This window comes from Monodelphis domestica, chromosome 3 (genome assembly GCF_027887165.1).
Source record: "Monodelphis domestica isolate mMonDom1 chromosome 3, mMonDom1.pri, whole genome shotgun sequence".
NCBI classification, from domain to species: domain Eukaryota; kingdom Metazoa; phylum Chordata; class Mammalia; order Didelphimorphia; family Didelphidae; genus Monodelphis; species Monodelphis domestica.
The window spans coordinates 222,966,841-222,983,415 of NC_077229.1; the positions used below are offsets into that span (position 1 = coordinate 222,966,841).

Below are 16,575 nucleotides of genomic sequence, written 5' to 3' on the forward strand. Positions count from 1 at the left end.
TCCTCACGTAAAGAAGCTATTCCTAGCACCCGCAGAAGCCCAGGCCTCCCCATCTCCTCTCTCTGTAGCCAGCAGATGGCCCCCAGGTTCCTGTCTCCAGACTCTGGGAATTTGTGGTTTGGGCGGTAGCAAGGACTGGCGGCCCAAGTTCCTTCATGCCTCCAGCGTGGTGTGTGGATACACCGGACAGGTTATGGGAGGCGGGCGGCAGGAGGCCTGAGCGTGGGTCCATTCTGGGAGGCTGACTCTCGCGAGGTGAGGAGTAACTAGAGGAGGTGGAGAAGGAGGAGGAGAGGAGAAAGGAGGAGGAGAAGGAGAAGGAGGGCCGGGTTTGCGTGCGCCCAGCAGTTCCCGGCGGGGCGGGGAGCCACGGATTGAAAGCGAGGAAATCCTATTCCTCTTCCCCGCCTCTCTTCTCCTCCCCTCCCTTCTCCTCCCCTCCCGGACTTCTCTCCCCCGCCCCCCTCCCCACGCCTTCCGCTTTCACCTAAGGCCAGTAGGTGTCTGGAGCAGGAAGGAGGGAGGCGAGAGCAGCTAAGGACTGGAGGGAAGCGGGAGCCCCAGCGGGAGGGAGAAGGCTGGAGCGGAGGGAGCTAGTAAAGGGAGTAAGGAGGAGCAGCAGCAGCGGCTGCGGCAGCGGCAGCGGCAGCGGCTATAGCAGCAGCAGCAGCAGCAACAGCAGCAGCAGCAGCAGCAACAGCAACAGCAACAGCAGCAGCAGCAGCAGCAACAGCAGCAGCGGAGGTGGAGGCGGCTGCTGCGGGAGGTCCGAACCGCCTCTTCCCCGGCTCCCGGCGGGCTGTTTCACCCGTATTCCCTGTCCAGCCTCCGCCAGTAACTGAAGCCGAGTCGTCATGTAGCAGCTACATAGTCATCTCCTATTTGCAACTCCTTTTTTTTTTTGGTGGGGGGAGGGCAGCAATTAAAAAAAATTCTTCCTCCTTCCCTGCCTCCTCCCTGCTCCATTCTCGAGCCGCATCTGTTTCTTTAAAGAAAAAATATTTTTAGGTGCTCAGGAGAGGGTGGGGAATAATAAATTATAGTGAACCAGCTTTATACTCCTCCGTAAAGGGCAACAATGACTGAAGAGAGCTCAGAGGTGCCCAAAGAGTTGATAGGTAAGATTCACGTTGTTTATTTGTTGTATTTCTCCATTTCCTTCCTCTGCATCCCACCTTCACCTTTCCCTCTTCCCCCTGGGATGACTCCAAGCGGGGACCAAGGTTTGGCAGGATCTGCAGGGAAGTTTTTCAGGGCTATTGGCTACTATCGTTTTGCCCGTTGCCCCCCAAAGAGGTGGCGGGGCAGGGAGGGAAGAGATCAAAGTGTCTTAAAACGAGGTGAGGTAGGAGACTGGAAAAGCGACGAGAGGGTTTCGGGGCTGGGAGGCGACTGGCAGAGGCGAGCTCTCCCGTGGTTGCCCCTGTGCTGCGCTGCGCTGCGCTGCTGGTGGGGAGGTTTGCAGGGAGAGGGGAGGGGAGAGGAGGGGCTATGGGAGGGAGGGAGGCTCCTATTTGGAGTTCGGGAGGCAGGCAAAGAAAACCTGGCTGAGCGCTTAAATCTTCCACTTCCACCACAAACTCCGAGGAAGTCCGGCGCAGCAGCCCCCGAGACGTAGTGGAGGCTGGAGGAGACTGAGGAGGTGCCCACCTCTCTCACCCTAGAGCGCAGTATCCATCCATCCATCCATCCATCCATCCATCCATCCATCCATCCATCCATCCGGCTCCGCTCCGGGCTTCCACCCTCTGCGCGCTCCCCCAGATCCGCAGTCCCTGCCCCTCGCTATCACTATGCCACGCTGTTCTGGTTAAGCTACTGCGCCTGGAAAGGCGTGGCTTGGAGTAGCCTGTGGAGCTCTGAATGGGGAGGGGGGGGGGCGGGAAGAGATTGTGGGTGATGGTGGTAAAAGGCTGACGTAAACTGGAGGTCAGGAAATTGAGAGTTAATAATAAAAGCTTGTCTTTAATAATGATTAACCACGGATCTGCATCCCAAATCCGTTTGTGACTCAGCCAAGGTGACCTGTTGTTTGGAGACCCTCTGAGATTGGCACACTTGGGGAAGTAAACCATGTTAGGGAGCCAGTTTTCAGTCTTTGCTTGGGAGTCTAGGGTCCTTCTTTGGCGGTGAGAAGCTAGCTTCATTCAGTACCTTGGAATTTAAAACAGGTTGCATTCCAGGATTACAGAAAAGGTATTAAGAGTCCAAGGTGAATTGTGGGAGATCTTGAATGGCTTGGTAAAAATAGTATTTTAGGCTTCACATGGTGTGTGTGTGTGTGTGTGTGTGTGTGTGTGTGTGTGTGTGTGTGTGTGTGTGTGTGTATTTAGCTCCAGTGATCCACATCCTTTTACTGAGCTTTCACTGGCATACAGGGCAGACTACTATTCAAAAAAGCTGATGTTTGGCACTGACCACAAGAGGAAGTTTCCAAATGCTCATCAGTCTGCGTTTGTGGAATTTGCCTCTCTGGTTCCTGTCTTAGATAGTAATATCTCTAAGGAAAGTTTGTGTGCTTGTCTTTTGGTAAGTGCTAACTCTGCAGGTAAAATGATGTTGCTAGACTTTGGGAAGCCCCTGCATTTGCTGATTTTCAAAAGGAAAATTGGCTGTTAGCCAAATTCAGACTAAACTTTAGGATAAGAATTTACCTTTTTTGATGCCTAAGAGAATCAACCAATCTCCCTTTTCAATCAGCAAATTTTATATGTATATGTATATGTATATGTATATGTATATACACACACACTCTATACAAGTATATATAATCTATGAAAGTATGGACAATAGTTATATATAGCTTTTTATATATATATTTGTATATGTAAGTATAAACCGCCAAGGCTTTTTATGACTTACTTTTTGTTTTGTTAGGGTGTTTGATCTCTTTTATGGTGGTAGAATGGACTTTTCCACCATCCAAGAAAAAGGAAACCTGCCCAGGCAAGGAAGATGCCTTTCAATCCTGAAAGGTGCTGGGGAGGTCCTTTTTAGATAAGAAAAGTACTTGAGGTGGCTAGCCTAAGAAGTGAGGAGATAAAGTTTGGTTTTAATCATTTTACATTTTAAAATGTACATATACCATTTTAAAATGTTGTTCTTTGTTTAGTAATAGAATATTTAGATTGCCACTTATGCTCTAGGAAAAATAGGGAAAACAAATTACTTTATAAATTAGTAGTAGGGACAGCTAGGTGGCTCAGTGGATTGAGAGCCAGGCCCAGAACTCCCTAGGTTCAAGTTTGACCTCAAACACTTTCTAGCTGTGTGACCCTGGGCAAGTCATTTAACTTCCATTGTCTAACCCTTACTGCCTCTCTGCCTTGGAACCAATATTTACTATTCGTTCCAAGAGGGAAGGAAGAAAAATAAGGGTTAGGAAAGAAATACAGAAAGGAAGGAAGGAAAAAAGAAAGTAGTGGAAAGGGAACTTGATATACTTGACAAAGAGTTTACCGAATATCTGAAATTTTTCTCATTTTATCAACTGGCCTATCATGTTGGTTTATTTACATATCCCTCTACTCTAGTGGAGCACTTCTTTACTCTTTTTTACTCTAATGATGTGTCTGAATTTGATTTTAAATAGGAATAGGACATCCTGATTTCCTTTTTGTCTCTCTTTCTTTTGCTCTCTTCCTCTCTCACTCTCACTTTCACTCTCTTCCTTTTTTTTTTTGTAAATGACTGTAAAACACTCTTAACCTACTCTATGCAGTTAGTCCTGACAACTTTGACCAAAGGTTTATGCCATTAACACAAGGTTATTAGAAAATAGTTGTTTAATAAAGCTAGAAAAATATATTTAATTTCCTTCTTGCTATGTATACTTTGGGTCCCTTTTCATGAGTCTTGGAATTCTGGAGAGTGCTGCTTTGTTGGAGGATGACTCTGATTGAAACCCTCCTTGGATGCTCCCCTCCCCCCCAAATGCTTTATCCCATCCATAAGATTTCTTTATTTTCATGCAAAACACGTTTCCATATTGGTCACAACCAAAACCCCCCAAATAAAACCCAAAATACACTGATGTGAAAGACAATTCCAACAGTTCTTTCTCTGATATGGGGTTGTTTTAGGGATTCTATTTCTTCCTCTGTTAATCTAGGCAATTTATATTTTTGTAAATAGTCATCCATATCCCAACAGTTTTTAATTGGAGGTGGATAGCATTCCCCTTCATAAGTCTTTCAGGATTGTCCCAGATCTTTGTATTGCTGAGAGTAGCCATGATTTCACAGATAATCATCATTTGAGATTGCTATTATTGTATACAATGTTCTCCCAGTTCTGCTTCTTTCGCTCTGCATCAGTTCCTGCATATCTTTCCAGCTTTTTCTGAAATCATCTTGCTTATCATTTCTCAATAGTATTTCATTACCAACATATATAACAGTTTGTTCAGACATCCCCTCAATTTCCAATTCTTTGCCACCAGAAAAAGAGCTGCTATAAATATTTTTGTACAGGTGTGCCTTTTTCTCTTTTTTATTATCTCTTTGGGACACAGACCCAATTGTGGGATTCCACATATACGTTTTCCATGACCTTCAAGGTTTACTTCCTTCACTATGAAAGAGCTTTTATTAAGTAATATGTTCCAAAGGCACCATGTTAGTATACAAAGGCAAAAGTAAAATAGTCTTTGTCCTCAAGGAACTAACATTTTAATAGGTGATACTTTTCCCTTGCTGATTTCATTGGTTTCCCTGGTTTCACTTATCACTTCTATGCAGATAATTCTGAGATCTACTTACTAGTCCAGCTCTAATCTCTCTCCTGACCTCTAGAGATAGATTTCTCATTTACTCAGAGGTATCCTAAACTCAATAGGTCTAAAACTGAACTAATCTTTTCTTCTAGATCTTTTCACTTCCTAATTTATTACTGTTCCAAGTACTGCCATCTTCCCAGTCACTCAGGTTTACAATGTACATGCTATTTTTAACAATACACTTTTCTCCTCCCCTCCCTCTTCTATCTAATCAGCTGTCAAGTCTTTCTACCTTCATAGTCTCTCTTGTATGACCCCTTCTCTCCTATGATGCTGCCTGGTATTGGTCCTCATCTCACAGTGAGATGATTGCCAGTCTTCTGGGTACCTTTCTTGCCTCAAGCCCCTCCCTGATCGTATTCAAGTGGCCCCCTATTATCTCCAGGATAAAATATAAAACTGTTTGGCATTCAAAGTCCTTTATTACCTACCCGCTTCCTGCATTTCCAGTCTTCTTACATCTTATACTTCTCCATGTGCTCTGCCAGTGACATTGGCCATGCTGGTTTGGGCACAGGATGTTCCATCTTTGACCTGTTTTCTTCCATGGTTCTTTCTTTTGATTCCTTTCATTGGCTATTCCTCACTTCTAGGACGTTCTCCCTTTTCATCTCTGCTTCCAACTTTCCCTATGTTCCCTCAAGACTCAGGTAAAATCTCAACTTCTTCAGGATGGCTTTCCTAATCCTCTCTAATCCTGTCTTCCTTCTGAGAATACCCCCAATTTATCCTGTATATAGCTTGTTTTTACAATTGTTTGCACATTGTTTCTTCTCTTTAGACTGTGAATTCTTTGAACAAGAACTGTATTTTGCTTTATGTTTTATCTCCAGTGCTTAATATAATGCCTGGCACATAGTAGATTTTTAATAAAATGCTAGTTGAATGAAAAATACAGCGAATTATATATATATATTTTATATACATTTATATTACAAATACACTCATACAGAAACACGCAAATATATAATACAGAATAATATATAATGTACATTCTAACATATTGTATATATATGTTGACTATGTGCTTGTATAATGAATGTCAAATGGTTTTGGGAAGGAGTTCATTGGCAGCTTTCTGTGTGTGTGTGTGTGTGTGTGTGTTTCTATATGTGGAGGTTCAGGAAAATCTTCATGGAGAAGGTGTTATTTGAGCTGAATGCTGAAGGAAAGCAGGAATTCTAAGAGGCCTTCTTGGCTTCTAGCCCCTATTGGTCTCTGTCTTCTGAATTCCTATGTTGCTTATTATTTATCATACATTTAGAGCCTGATCATTTTGTTGTTTAGACATCTGTTTTATGGGTACATCTTGTCTCCCTAACAAAATTATCAGTTTTACCATGGTCAGAACAAGTGTTAGGTTTCTCTTACTGTACCTAGTTCAGTGGATGTTGGAGAGTAGTTGTCTAATAGATGCTATATTCAGTATATCTGATAATAATGAGAACAGTTTGATATAAAAATTTCCTTTGTTAGAAAAGCATCCTTTTTATCTTGTTCACCCTGCTTTTCCCCCTTGTTATGAAAATATATAATTAAACCATTCTCTCTTTTTTTTTGCAGAAAGTATCAAGGATGTTATTGGCAGGAAGATTAAAATTGCAGTTAAAAAGAAAGTAAAGTTGGAAGTTAAGGGAGACAAAGTAGAAAACAAAGTCTTGGTAAGCATTTTTTCCTATTAAAATGATTTGGAAATATAAATGTACTTCCCACATTTTTTTTTGGTTTAATTTGTATGGCCAATTAGTTTTGTATTGGTGGAGGACTTCTTTCTTTTATTTTAATTTAATTAATTTTTTAAAGTTGCTCTCTCATTCTCTTATTTTATTTAAAATAGTTACTTATTTATTTTTTTACCAGTCACTTGTAATAACAAATTTCCACAGAAGTTTTCTGAAGTTATATGATCCAGATTGTATCCCTTTCCTCTTCCCTTCTTTCTCTCAGAGCTTGCAAGCAATTCAATCTGGGTTATACATTATATGCAATCATGTAAAACTTATTTCTATATTATTCATTTTTGTACATGAATAATCTTATAAAACCAAACCCCCCAAATATATACCCAAATAAACAAGTGGAAAGATTGTATGTTTTCATCTGTGTTCATAATCCAATAGTTCTTTTTCTGGAGGTAGATAGCATTCTTTTTTCTAAATGGAGGATTCCTATAGATATATTATTTGAAAGATGATCATTTTATATTCACTGGGAGATCTGCTAATTGAGTAATGGTATATCCAAAATAGAAAAATGTCTTGGTGATCTACATTTTGGTTATTGAATTTCTCCATATTATAAAAGCCAACCACATGTTTTGTCATCAGTTATGATCTTTTGTCACTTTATTTTTTTAATTATAGTATTATCAAAGTCTGACATTTATGATGAATACAAATAGTGATATGTAAGAATAATGAAATGTTTCCTGTCTCATGCCATCCTAGTAATTTTTCTTTACAGATGTCTATATCTTCTATAAGTAATAATTTGATGCTTCATGGTGTGAGGGGATTTGGCCTTATTTTTCATTGTATCCCCCAAGGTTCTTAGCATTATATCTTGCATATAGTAGGTGCTTAAGTTTTTTGAATGAATTATAATATATTCATAACAAAATGTAGCATTGCATATTTAATATTTGATGTAACAAAGGGAATTCAGGTTATCTTTGTGTGTGTGTGTGTGTGTGTGTGTGTGTGTGTGTATGTATAGTATGCTTATTTACAGGAGGATAGAGCTAAGATAAAGCAATGTTATTTGTTATCTTATATGCTAGATTGAAACTCATACAACATTCATATGGGGTTATTTTTGATAGAGTTGTGACTTAAGAGATGTGGCTAATGGGGGCATCTAGGTGGCTCAGTGGATTGAAAGCCAGGTCCAGAGATGGGAGGTTCGGAGTTCATATATGGCCTCATAGACACTTCCTGGCTGTGCAGTCCTGGGCAAGTCACTTAACCCCTGTTGTCTAGACCTTACTTCTCTTCAGCCTTGGAACCAATATATTATAGTATTAATTCTAAGATGGAATGTAGGGGTTAAAAAAGAATGATGTGGGTATTGTTGCATTTTAAGCTCACTAGGCAGTTGTAAAACTAGTCACAGATTCTACTTTTCAGGTGTATAGAACCCAAATTTCAATTTGGGCAATTTAATTTTGTGTCTCCCTATTAAATAGTCTGAAAGTACTCCAGATATCAGGAATACTGGTGTTTTGGTTAGTGTAAGGTCTCCGAGGGAAGGAATGGTCTTTGTTTTTATCTTTGTATTCTAAATATCTAGTGTGGTGCCCATATATAATAGGCACTTAAATGCTTGGTGAGCTAAATTTGTTGTAGAAATGTATATTTTATACCTTTTCTTGAAGATGTAATCACTTAACTTAGGTTTTTATTGGAAGATGTTAAAGCCCCATAGAGGCAAGGGAACCATGTCTTTTATAAACTTTGTACCTCCCTCAGTGCATGGCATAGTGATTGGTACACATCTTTGTGTCCTTAAATGAGAGTTGTATGTCTTTAAAACAATCTGATTTTATTATTTGAACACTCACTCCTACATTGCTGTACTTTACATCCCCTTCTCATCTTAGTTTCAGGAGCTACTGTGGCTCTTCTTGGATAGCGTAGAAAACTATCCCTTCGTCTAAGTCTTTCTAGCTTGGTATTACCTGCTGGAGCTTATGTGCTGCTGAAATAACACCTCCTGCTGTGTGATGAGGCATTTAGAGTGGAACTTCAGTGGAGGAATATCTTTCTTAAGAATTTTTGTGAGTAGCTTTAGGGTATGTGACTACCATCCCTTGTCCATATAGGTAGGGAGTGTGCATATTGATTAATGACCTCTATTTCTTTGCAATCTGTTTACAGTTCAGGATGTCAGATTCACTGAAGCAATAAAGCATGATTAACTTTTGACCTTCAGTGAAATGTGCTTATATATGCTAAGGCAACCAGTAGGGTATTGTTGGAGACAAGATTTTATTTTCTTTATATGTTGAGCATACTTGATTTACATAATAAGACCTGATTTAATATAATTCATCATATAAAAGGATTATTTTTGCCTTTTTCTGGAAATAGAAGTTTAAGGCTTAGATTTCTGAGAGTTTTTGTCGTATAGTTGTGATATAACGCAGATTTATAGTTGTAAGTTCTTCAAGGAAAGGGCTCATTTTTCTTTGAATTCCTTGTATCATATAATATAGTATTCTAAATAAAAGAGTACTTAATACTATTTGGTATTGATAATGAATGTATTCAGGGCAGCTAAGTGCCTCAGTGGATAGAGGGCCTGGCTTCAGACACTTCCTAGCTGTGTAACCCTGAGCAAGTCACTCAACCCTCATTGCCTAGCCCTTAGAACTGATACTCAATATTGTTTCTAAGAAAGAAGGTAAAGTTTAAAAAAATGAATTTGAATACAGCACAATATACTCTGTAAAATACCAAGGTTATGTTGTTAATCTTGATAATAATCAGAGAAATTTTTTTATTCTCCAAACAATAAAAGTAAACTGTCAAATCATTGAATTAGTAATACTTAAAATCCTGCAATTGTTAGCATACAACTCTAAGAAAGATAAATGTCCTTTACATTGATCATAATTTAGATTTTATCTATATAATACACAGAATTATTGACCATTAGAGCTTGGGAAAGACCTCTTTTTTTAAACAAATTACATAAATGACATGATAGCAAGCGTTTTTTTTCAGAATTAGGTCATTTTAGCAGAATTACATGCTTGGTTGAAATAATGGGTTGCTCTTTCCCAAATCTGGATTTTAAGCAGCTGCTCAGGTAGTAAATTGGGAGCTTGGTTTAAATTTGTTTTGGTTTTTAGTCACTTACATGCTCAAGAATTGCCAATAATAATAATTTCAGCCTTTGGAAAGTCTCTCTGACAAGCTCAAATTTATTTTAGCAGTAGATCTCTAGAAGGAACTTACTCCCAATAATTTTAAATTAAATGATGTTCTTACAGTTAGTTTAGCTTCATAGATTTTCAATTATCTTTTATCTTTTTTGGTTTTGCCTTTCTGTTTGTTACCAATTCATTAAATATGACCTGGATTTTTATACAACTTACAATTAGCACTATATGTAATCTATTTTGCTTGTTTTATACAGATATGAGTTGGGAGGTCCTTAGAAATCATCTACAGCTGAGACAAAGGGATCTGTTTTCTTTTCTCTCTCTTTCTCTCTACTCTCTCTCTCTCTCTCTCTCTCTCTCTCTCTCTCTCTCTCTCTCTCTCTCTCTCTCTCTCTCTCTCTCTCTCTCTCTCTCTCTTCTTCTTTTTCCTTTTTAAAAAAACCTTTATCTTTTGACCTAGTAACAACTCTTAAGATAGAAGGGCAAGGGCTAGGCAAAAGTGACTTGCCCAGTGTCACAGTTAGGAAGCATCTGAGGTCAGATTTGAATCCATGTCCTTCCAATTCCTCCCCTAAAACTCTCTACCCTGAGCCACTTAGCTACTCCCAGGTGTTCTTTTTTTATGTCATAGACCCCACTAGCACTCTGATGAAACTTATGAACCCCTTCTCAGAATAATGCTTTTAAATAATTGAAGGAAGTGCTAGATTTCAGCTAGAACTTGGTGAAAATGAAGGTGTTTTCTCACTTATGTTCATGTACCCCATGAATTCTAGAGGTCTGTGGATACAGGTCCAGGTCCAGGTAGATCCAGCTGATCTAAACCAATCCTTACTCAAATAATGAATCTCATATACAATATCCCCCCAAAATGGCCTTCCACGTTCTGCATACATTTGATGAAAGGAACTCTATCCACTTCCCTTCTAAACCAATTTCATCTATTTTTAGACTGCTCTAATTATTTAGCCACAGTTTTCATTCCTGGGACTTGCACCCTTTGGTCCTAGACTGATTTCTCCACATCATGATTAAATCAGCAACTTTTGACCACTGCTCCTGATTTTGTTCTCTGGGACCAAGTCAAATAAGTTTCAAGACAAATTCAAATGAGAGTTTTTCAAAGGCTGGAAGACTGTTGACATGGCCTTTTCTAAGATAAATTATCTGTCTCCAGACTCACCATTCTTAATTCTTTCAGCTGGTACTTCTAGGGCATGGTTTCTGTTTTGACCATTCTAGCCATTGTCCTCCAGACACATCCAGTTCATTAATGTCTTCAGAAGTAAAGCCATACATAGATGAGGTCTCCCAAGCATGCATCAGGACCATATTCCTCACCATGCGTATTATATTTCCTATTAAATCAGTCACAAATCACAGTAGTTCTTTTGCCTGCCAAGGTATATTCCTAATTTGTATTGAACTTGCTAGTGTAGGTAGTGTGTTAAAGCAGAGAAGCCTTGAATGTGGAGTCCAGCAAAGATCTTTAGACTGTGAGTTCCTTGGTTCCCTTTCTTTGTATTCCCTGTACTTAGTACAATTTAATGCATTGTTTTTTTACTCCAAAACCTGAGGGTAAATCCTGGTGCCAACATTTACTAGCTATGTGACTTAGGGCAAGTTACTTCCCCTCTCTGTTTCAAAATTTGTAAAGCAGAGATAATAATAATATTTGTATTACTTGTTTTATAAGGTTTTTGTGGAAAAAGAAAGTTCTTTGAAAACATTAAGCCATTGGAATAAAAATTTGAAATGGGAGTTATTATAGAACTCCAAAGTAATTTTATTTTATTTTTAATTTTTCTCTATGGTTAGTTACATGATTTTTTTGTCTCCCTCCTATCTTCCCTTCCCTCCTTCTGGAGGTGACAAACAATTTCACTGGTTTATACATATATTATCAGTCAAATCTCATTTCCATGTTATTCTTTTTTGTAATCTTTTAAAATCTTTTAAAACCTAAACCCCAGATCATATACTCCTATAAACAAGTGATAAATCATATGTTTTCTTCTGGATTTCGATGTGGATAGTGTTCATTCTCATAAATCCCTCAGAATTGTCCTGGATTATTGTATTGCTATTAGTAGCAAAGTCAGTTACATTTGATCATCCCACAATGTTTCAATTACCATGTTTTATATTTTCCTAGTTTTGCTTATTTCACTCTGCATCAATTCTTCCCAGGTCTTCCCAGGAGAACCCCAAAGTCTCAAAAAAGAATCCTTTACCTGTACACAGTGATGCTATACCATTCTCCTTACAATTGTACCTTACTGATTCCTTTGCTTTCTTCCTTTTTTTTTAAACCCTTACCTTCTGTCATGGAATCAATGCTCTGTATTGGTTCCGAGGCAGAAGACTGGTAAGGGCTAGGCAATGGGGGTTAAGTGACTTGCCCAGGATCATACAGCTAGGAAGTGTCTGAGGCCAGATTTGAACCTAGGACCTCCCATCTCTGGGACTGACTCAATCCACTGAACCACCTAGCTGCTGCCTCCCCTTCCCTTTCTTCTAAAGGAATGTGTTTGCTATTTCTGTTTCTGACATTTTTTTACACATGCTTGCCAACAATTTAAACTATTTCTGAATTAGTCTTGTAGCTGGAAGATCCATTATAGACATTTTCAGAGGAAAAAAGAAAATGGCATGGTTTATTTGTAGGCAAATGTGTTGCATTGTCACAGGATTTGCAGAATGTTAGAGCAAAAAGGGGCCTTAGAGTTCATTTACAGCAGCCTGATTTTTTAATTTTTCAGATATGGGCATAATATATATTTTTTAAGTTACATGATAAATTCCTATACCTCAAGCTGGAAGGGAGCTTAATGGACATCCTCTCCAACCCATTCATTTTAAAGATGAGGGAACTAAAAACTCAGAGAGGTCATAATTTGTCTAAAATCATATTAAATAATGGAACCAGCATTTGAATACAGGTCATCTCTTCCTATTATAGTCAATCAACAGCCTATAGGACAGGCACTGTGCTAAGTACTTTACAAATACTGTCTCATTTATTCCTTTTTCTTAATCTTTATTTTCTGTCTTAGTAATAATTCTTAGACAGAGGGACAAGGACTAGGCATTAAGAGATTGCACAAGATCACACAGCTAGGCTGTGTCCAAGACCAGATTCAAACATAGGCACTCCTAACTCCAAACCTGGTGGTCTATCTACTGTGCCAACTAGCTGCTCCTCTCTCATTTTCTCCTCATAGTAATCTTGGGTAGTAGGAGCTATTATTACTCTCATTTTATAGTTGAGGAAACTGGGGTAGAAAGTTTAAGGGACTTACCCTGCCAGTTAGGAATGTAAATATGAATAAAAAGAAATTCCACAACCTCAGGGAACTTACTTTCTAATGGGGTAAGAAATGGAAGTAGAAAACCCTGAGAGTAGGATATTCTGCCTCCTTATGGCAGGGAGAAAAAGGTAGAGCTGGGACTAGAACTTGTATTTCCCTGTTCCTAGTTCTATGTCCTTATTTTAAAACCATGTTATATTAATATCTCATGTTTCCTTTCTTTTTAATAATTGGGAAAGAAAAAGGAAATAAGTGCTAAACACTGACTATAAAAATATTGCTTCTCTTAATTCTCAGAGTAGGTACTATTCTTATCTCCATTTTACAGTTGGGGAGACTGAGGTAGACAAAAGTTAAATGACTTGCCCAGGGTCACAGAGCCAATAAGTGCCTCAGGCTGAATTTGAATTCAGATCTTCCTTACTCCACACCCAGGTCTTTATCCATTGTACTATCTCAATGGACATCTTACTATATTTCAAACTTCTTAAGGTAGCAGCGCCTAACAATAGTAGGATGTTCCTCTTTGTTGGGAAGAAGGGGCATATAAGTATTTATTATGTTTTTCATAAAAAAAGAAAATGAGTGGGTTCAATGATAACCAAGGTCATCTTTTCTTCTTCTTAATGTATTTGCTTCCATGCCAGATACCCCAGTTTCATGCAGTTTTTCCTAATCAGTTTTATGGTTTTAAACAATTTTATTGTCATATAATACATTTTAAATAAAAGATAAAAAGAAAATATTTTATTTCTTTTAAAAACTGTCAGTAGTTCAAGAGTACTCAGTGCTGGGGCTCTTTCCTTCTTGCTGAAATCCAGGGTGAGGGCTTAAAAGACCTCTCTCCTTTCCTTAAATGCCCTTCCTATGAGCTATTTTCCTTCCTTAGGGTCATAGTGTTAAGAGAAGGGAATCTCAGAGCTATGTAAATATTTCATGCTTAACACAGATAATGGAGTGCCCTTGAACAAAGCATTGGACATTGAGACTTGCAGTGTTTGGGATTAGTTTGCTGTAAGCCTTCTTAATATGTGACTTACAAAACAAGGTGAAGAGTGAATCTGACTAGATTGATCAGATATAGAAATACCATTTGATGGTTTTTCTCTAATGTAGAAACCATCTAAATATGTGAAACTTTAAAGGAAAGAAATATATATATATATATATTGACCTTATAACAAGTTCTTTCTACTAAGAAGTCATTTTTTCATTTCTAAAATTCTTAAAATTCATTTGGGACATCATGAATTTCAGCCCCAGAAGTTAAGTCCCACCATCCTTAATAGTGGGGTTCTTCACTATTGTTTTATGAATGTACTGTGTGCTGGGGATGATTATACAAATGGGTTGGTGTTGACTATATTCTTTTCCTTTCTATTTTTACTTCCTATATGTATTTGTGTCCTTGATGTGACTTTTAGGAGCAGCTAGGTGATACAGTGGATAGAGTGCCTGACCTGGAGGCAGGAAGACTCATCTTTCTGAGTTCAGATCTGGTCTGAGATACTCAGCTAGCCATGTTGCTCTGGGCAAGTCACTTAATCTTGTTTGCCTCAGTTTCTTCATCTGTTAAATGAACTGGAGAAGGAAATGGCAAACCACTCTAGGATCTTTCTCAAGAAAACCCCAAATGGGATCACAAAGAGTTGAACATGAATGAGAAAGACTGAAAAACACCAATAATGTGATTTTTAAAAAGCTCTAGACTAGTTCCTAGGGCAGGGTGGCACACGTTCAGAGCCAGGACTCTGGGAGTTACTCAGTTCCCCTTCTTCCCAGTGCCTGAGGACAGTTTTTTTGTATGCTCAACCCCTCTGTCCAGCCATCTAAAGCATGTACTTTCTCCTATTCTCTCTGATAGGGGGCTCACAGACTGCTTGAATTTGCCCTCTGGGCACTCAAATTTGGGAAAGGCTTGCTTAAGACAGCGATGGACAACCTTTTGAGTTTGGTGTGTCAAAATTTGCCAGAAAACTAAGCATTACTTGGGTGGTGTGTCACTTTGAGGAAAAAAACACCATAATTTAATGATATTTAAAAATGTATAATTGTAATATATAACTGTATTTAATAAAATAAACTAAAAAGTAATTATCTAACTTATCTGCTTAGTGAGTTCTTTGTTCATCTGTCAGTCAGTTTCTTTTGTTGGTCTTGATATTATTTAACTTGTGTGGGGTGCTGTGAACTAAGATAAGTGAGGGGGAATTTTTTAACTAACCTGCCTATTAGTGACTTTTTTGTTGCTGAATTTCATTGGCTAAATCTTCAATTGAAGGTTGGTATTTTGTACTCTTCAAGCCCAAGCAAGCACTACTAACTTCATCTGTTAATCTTTTTCTTTTGTTGGTTTTGATATTATTTAATGCTGAGAATAAGGTCTCACAAAAGTATATGGAGGGGAAAATTGTGAGTAAAGCCATTGCTATATTTTTCAGGGTGCTAAAAGTGTCTGGTAATGGGTTCCAGGCACTCCTCTGTTGCATGTGGGCCAGAGCCCTGCCCAGTCTTCCAGGCCAAACTGGCCCTGCTCTGTCCTGCCCCCCCCCCCCCAGCCTGCTGCTCCCCTCCCCCCATGCTCCCTCCCTGCTTGTTCCTCCTCCCTGTCCCTGCCACTTGCCTCATCCCCTGTGGCCAGCATGTGGAACAGATCCCACCCCCCCCACTCCAATGGGCCTTGGTCATGGCTCCCCAGTCAGCTTTCAGGCCCCAAGGTGCACTGAGCCCTCATGTGGCCACATATCATCAAAATGGCTATGCGTGTCAGTGCTGATGTGTCATAGGTTCACCATCATGTACCTAGGAGGTGAGAGATGCAGCATGATATAGAGGATAGAAAGCTGGCTTCTGAGCCAGAAAGACCTAAGTTCATGTGTAACCTTGGGCAAATATTAGCTGTGTGATCATGGTCAAATCACTGTAGCCTTTCAGTGTTCTAGATAACTGTAAGACTTTTAAATTGCAGAGAAGGGGCTGACTTATTGGTAGAGGGAGTTTCCCTTTTCCATAAAATTGAAGGTTTAGTCCTCATCCCTATCCTTCCTTATAGCTCTTATTGTCAGTCTTTGTGACTGTTAGGATTTTGACTGAGAGAGGTGTCAAAAAGGATTGAGGAAATTGGTACATTACCCTTTTCTTGTCATCCCCTTTCTTGTCTGTGTGCTAAAAACCCCTTAGAGGGAGCTGAATATGTCACATGTCTCCCCCTGTGATGATGGTAAAGACATTAGACTTGTCTTTTTTTGGATTCACCTTAGTTGTTTCTAGGTTTTTATCTTGTGCTATCTTTGTCAATCTATTCATTCCCTCCTTTAAATGTAACCATGGGTTATACTTGTCATTATTGGGCACAGTGGGTGAGGCAAACAACTTTTTAATTTATGTCCTTTTAAAAAATGAAAATGAACTCGAAGTACACACAGTCCTTTAAATTACTTTCTTCAGCCCACAGAACTCTGTTTCTTTCTCACTTGTTAGATCACAATAAAAAGAATTAAGGATTAACCATTGAAACAAAGTTATAAATCGGAGAGATGGTATTTTGGATCCTTTTATGTATCAAATATTTTAGTTGGCAATGCTGTGTATATATATATATT

The 16,575-nt window shown here is 38.9% G+C and overlaps 1 protein-coding gene across 4 annotated transcripts in view; it reads left to right on the plus strand.

The window, feature by feature from the left end:
- The first annotated feature begins 318 nt into the window (after positions 1-318).
- CARMIL1 (capping protein regulator and myosin 1 linker 1) overlaps positions 319-16,575 on the plus strand; it is a 395,350-nt gene continuing 379,093 nt past the window's right edge. For 3 of the 4 annotated variants that reach the window (XM_007487849.3, XM_007487850.3, XM_056823526.1), the window contains exons 1-2: positions 322-1,118; positions 6,341-6,438. In XM_007487849.3, the coding sequence (XP_007487911.1) occupies positions 1,079-1,118; positions 6,341-6,438 (138 nt within the window). In that variant the 5' untranslated portion in view covers positions 322-1,078. Of the gene's footprint in view, positions 1,119-6,340; positions 6,439-16,575 lie in introns of all 4 variants that reach the window. The other variant, XM_001366559.5, reaches the window with a different exon arrangement.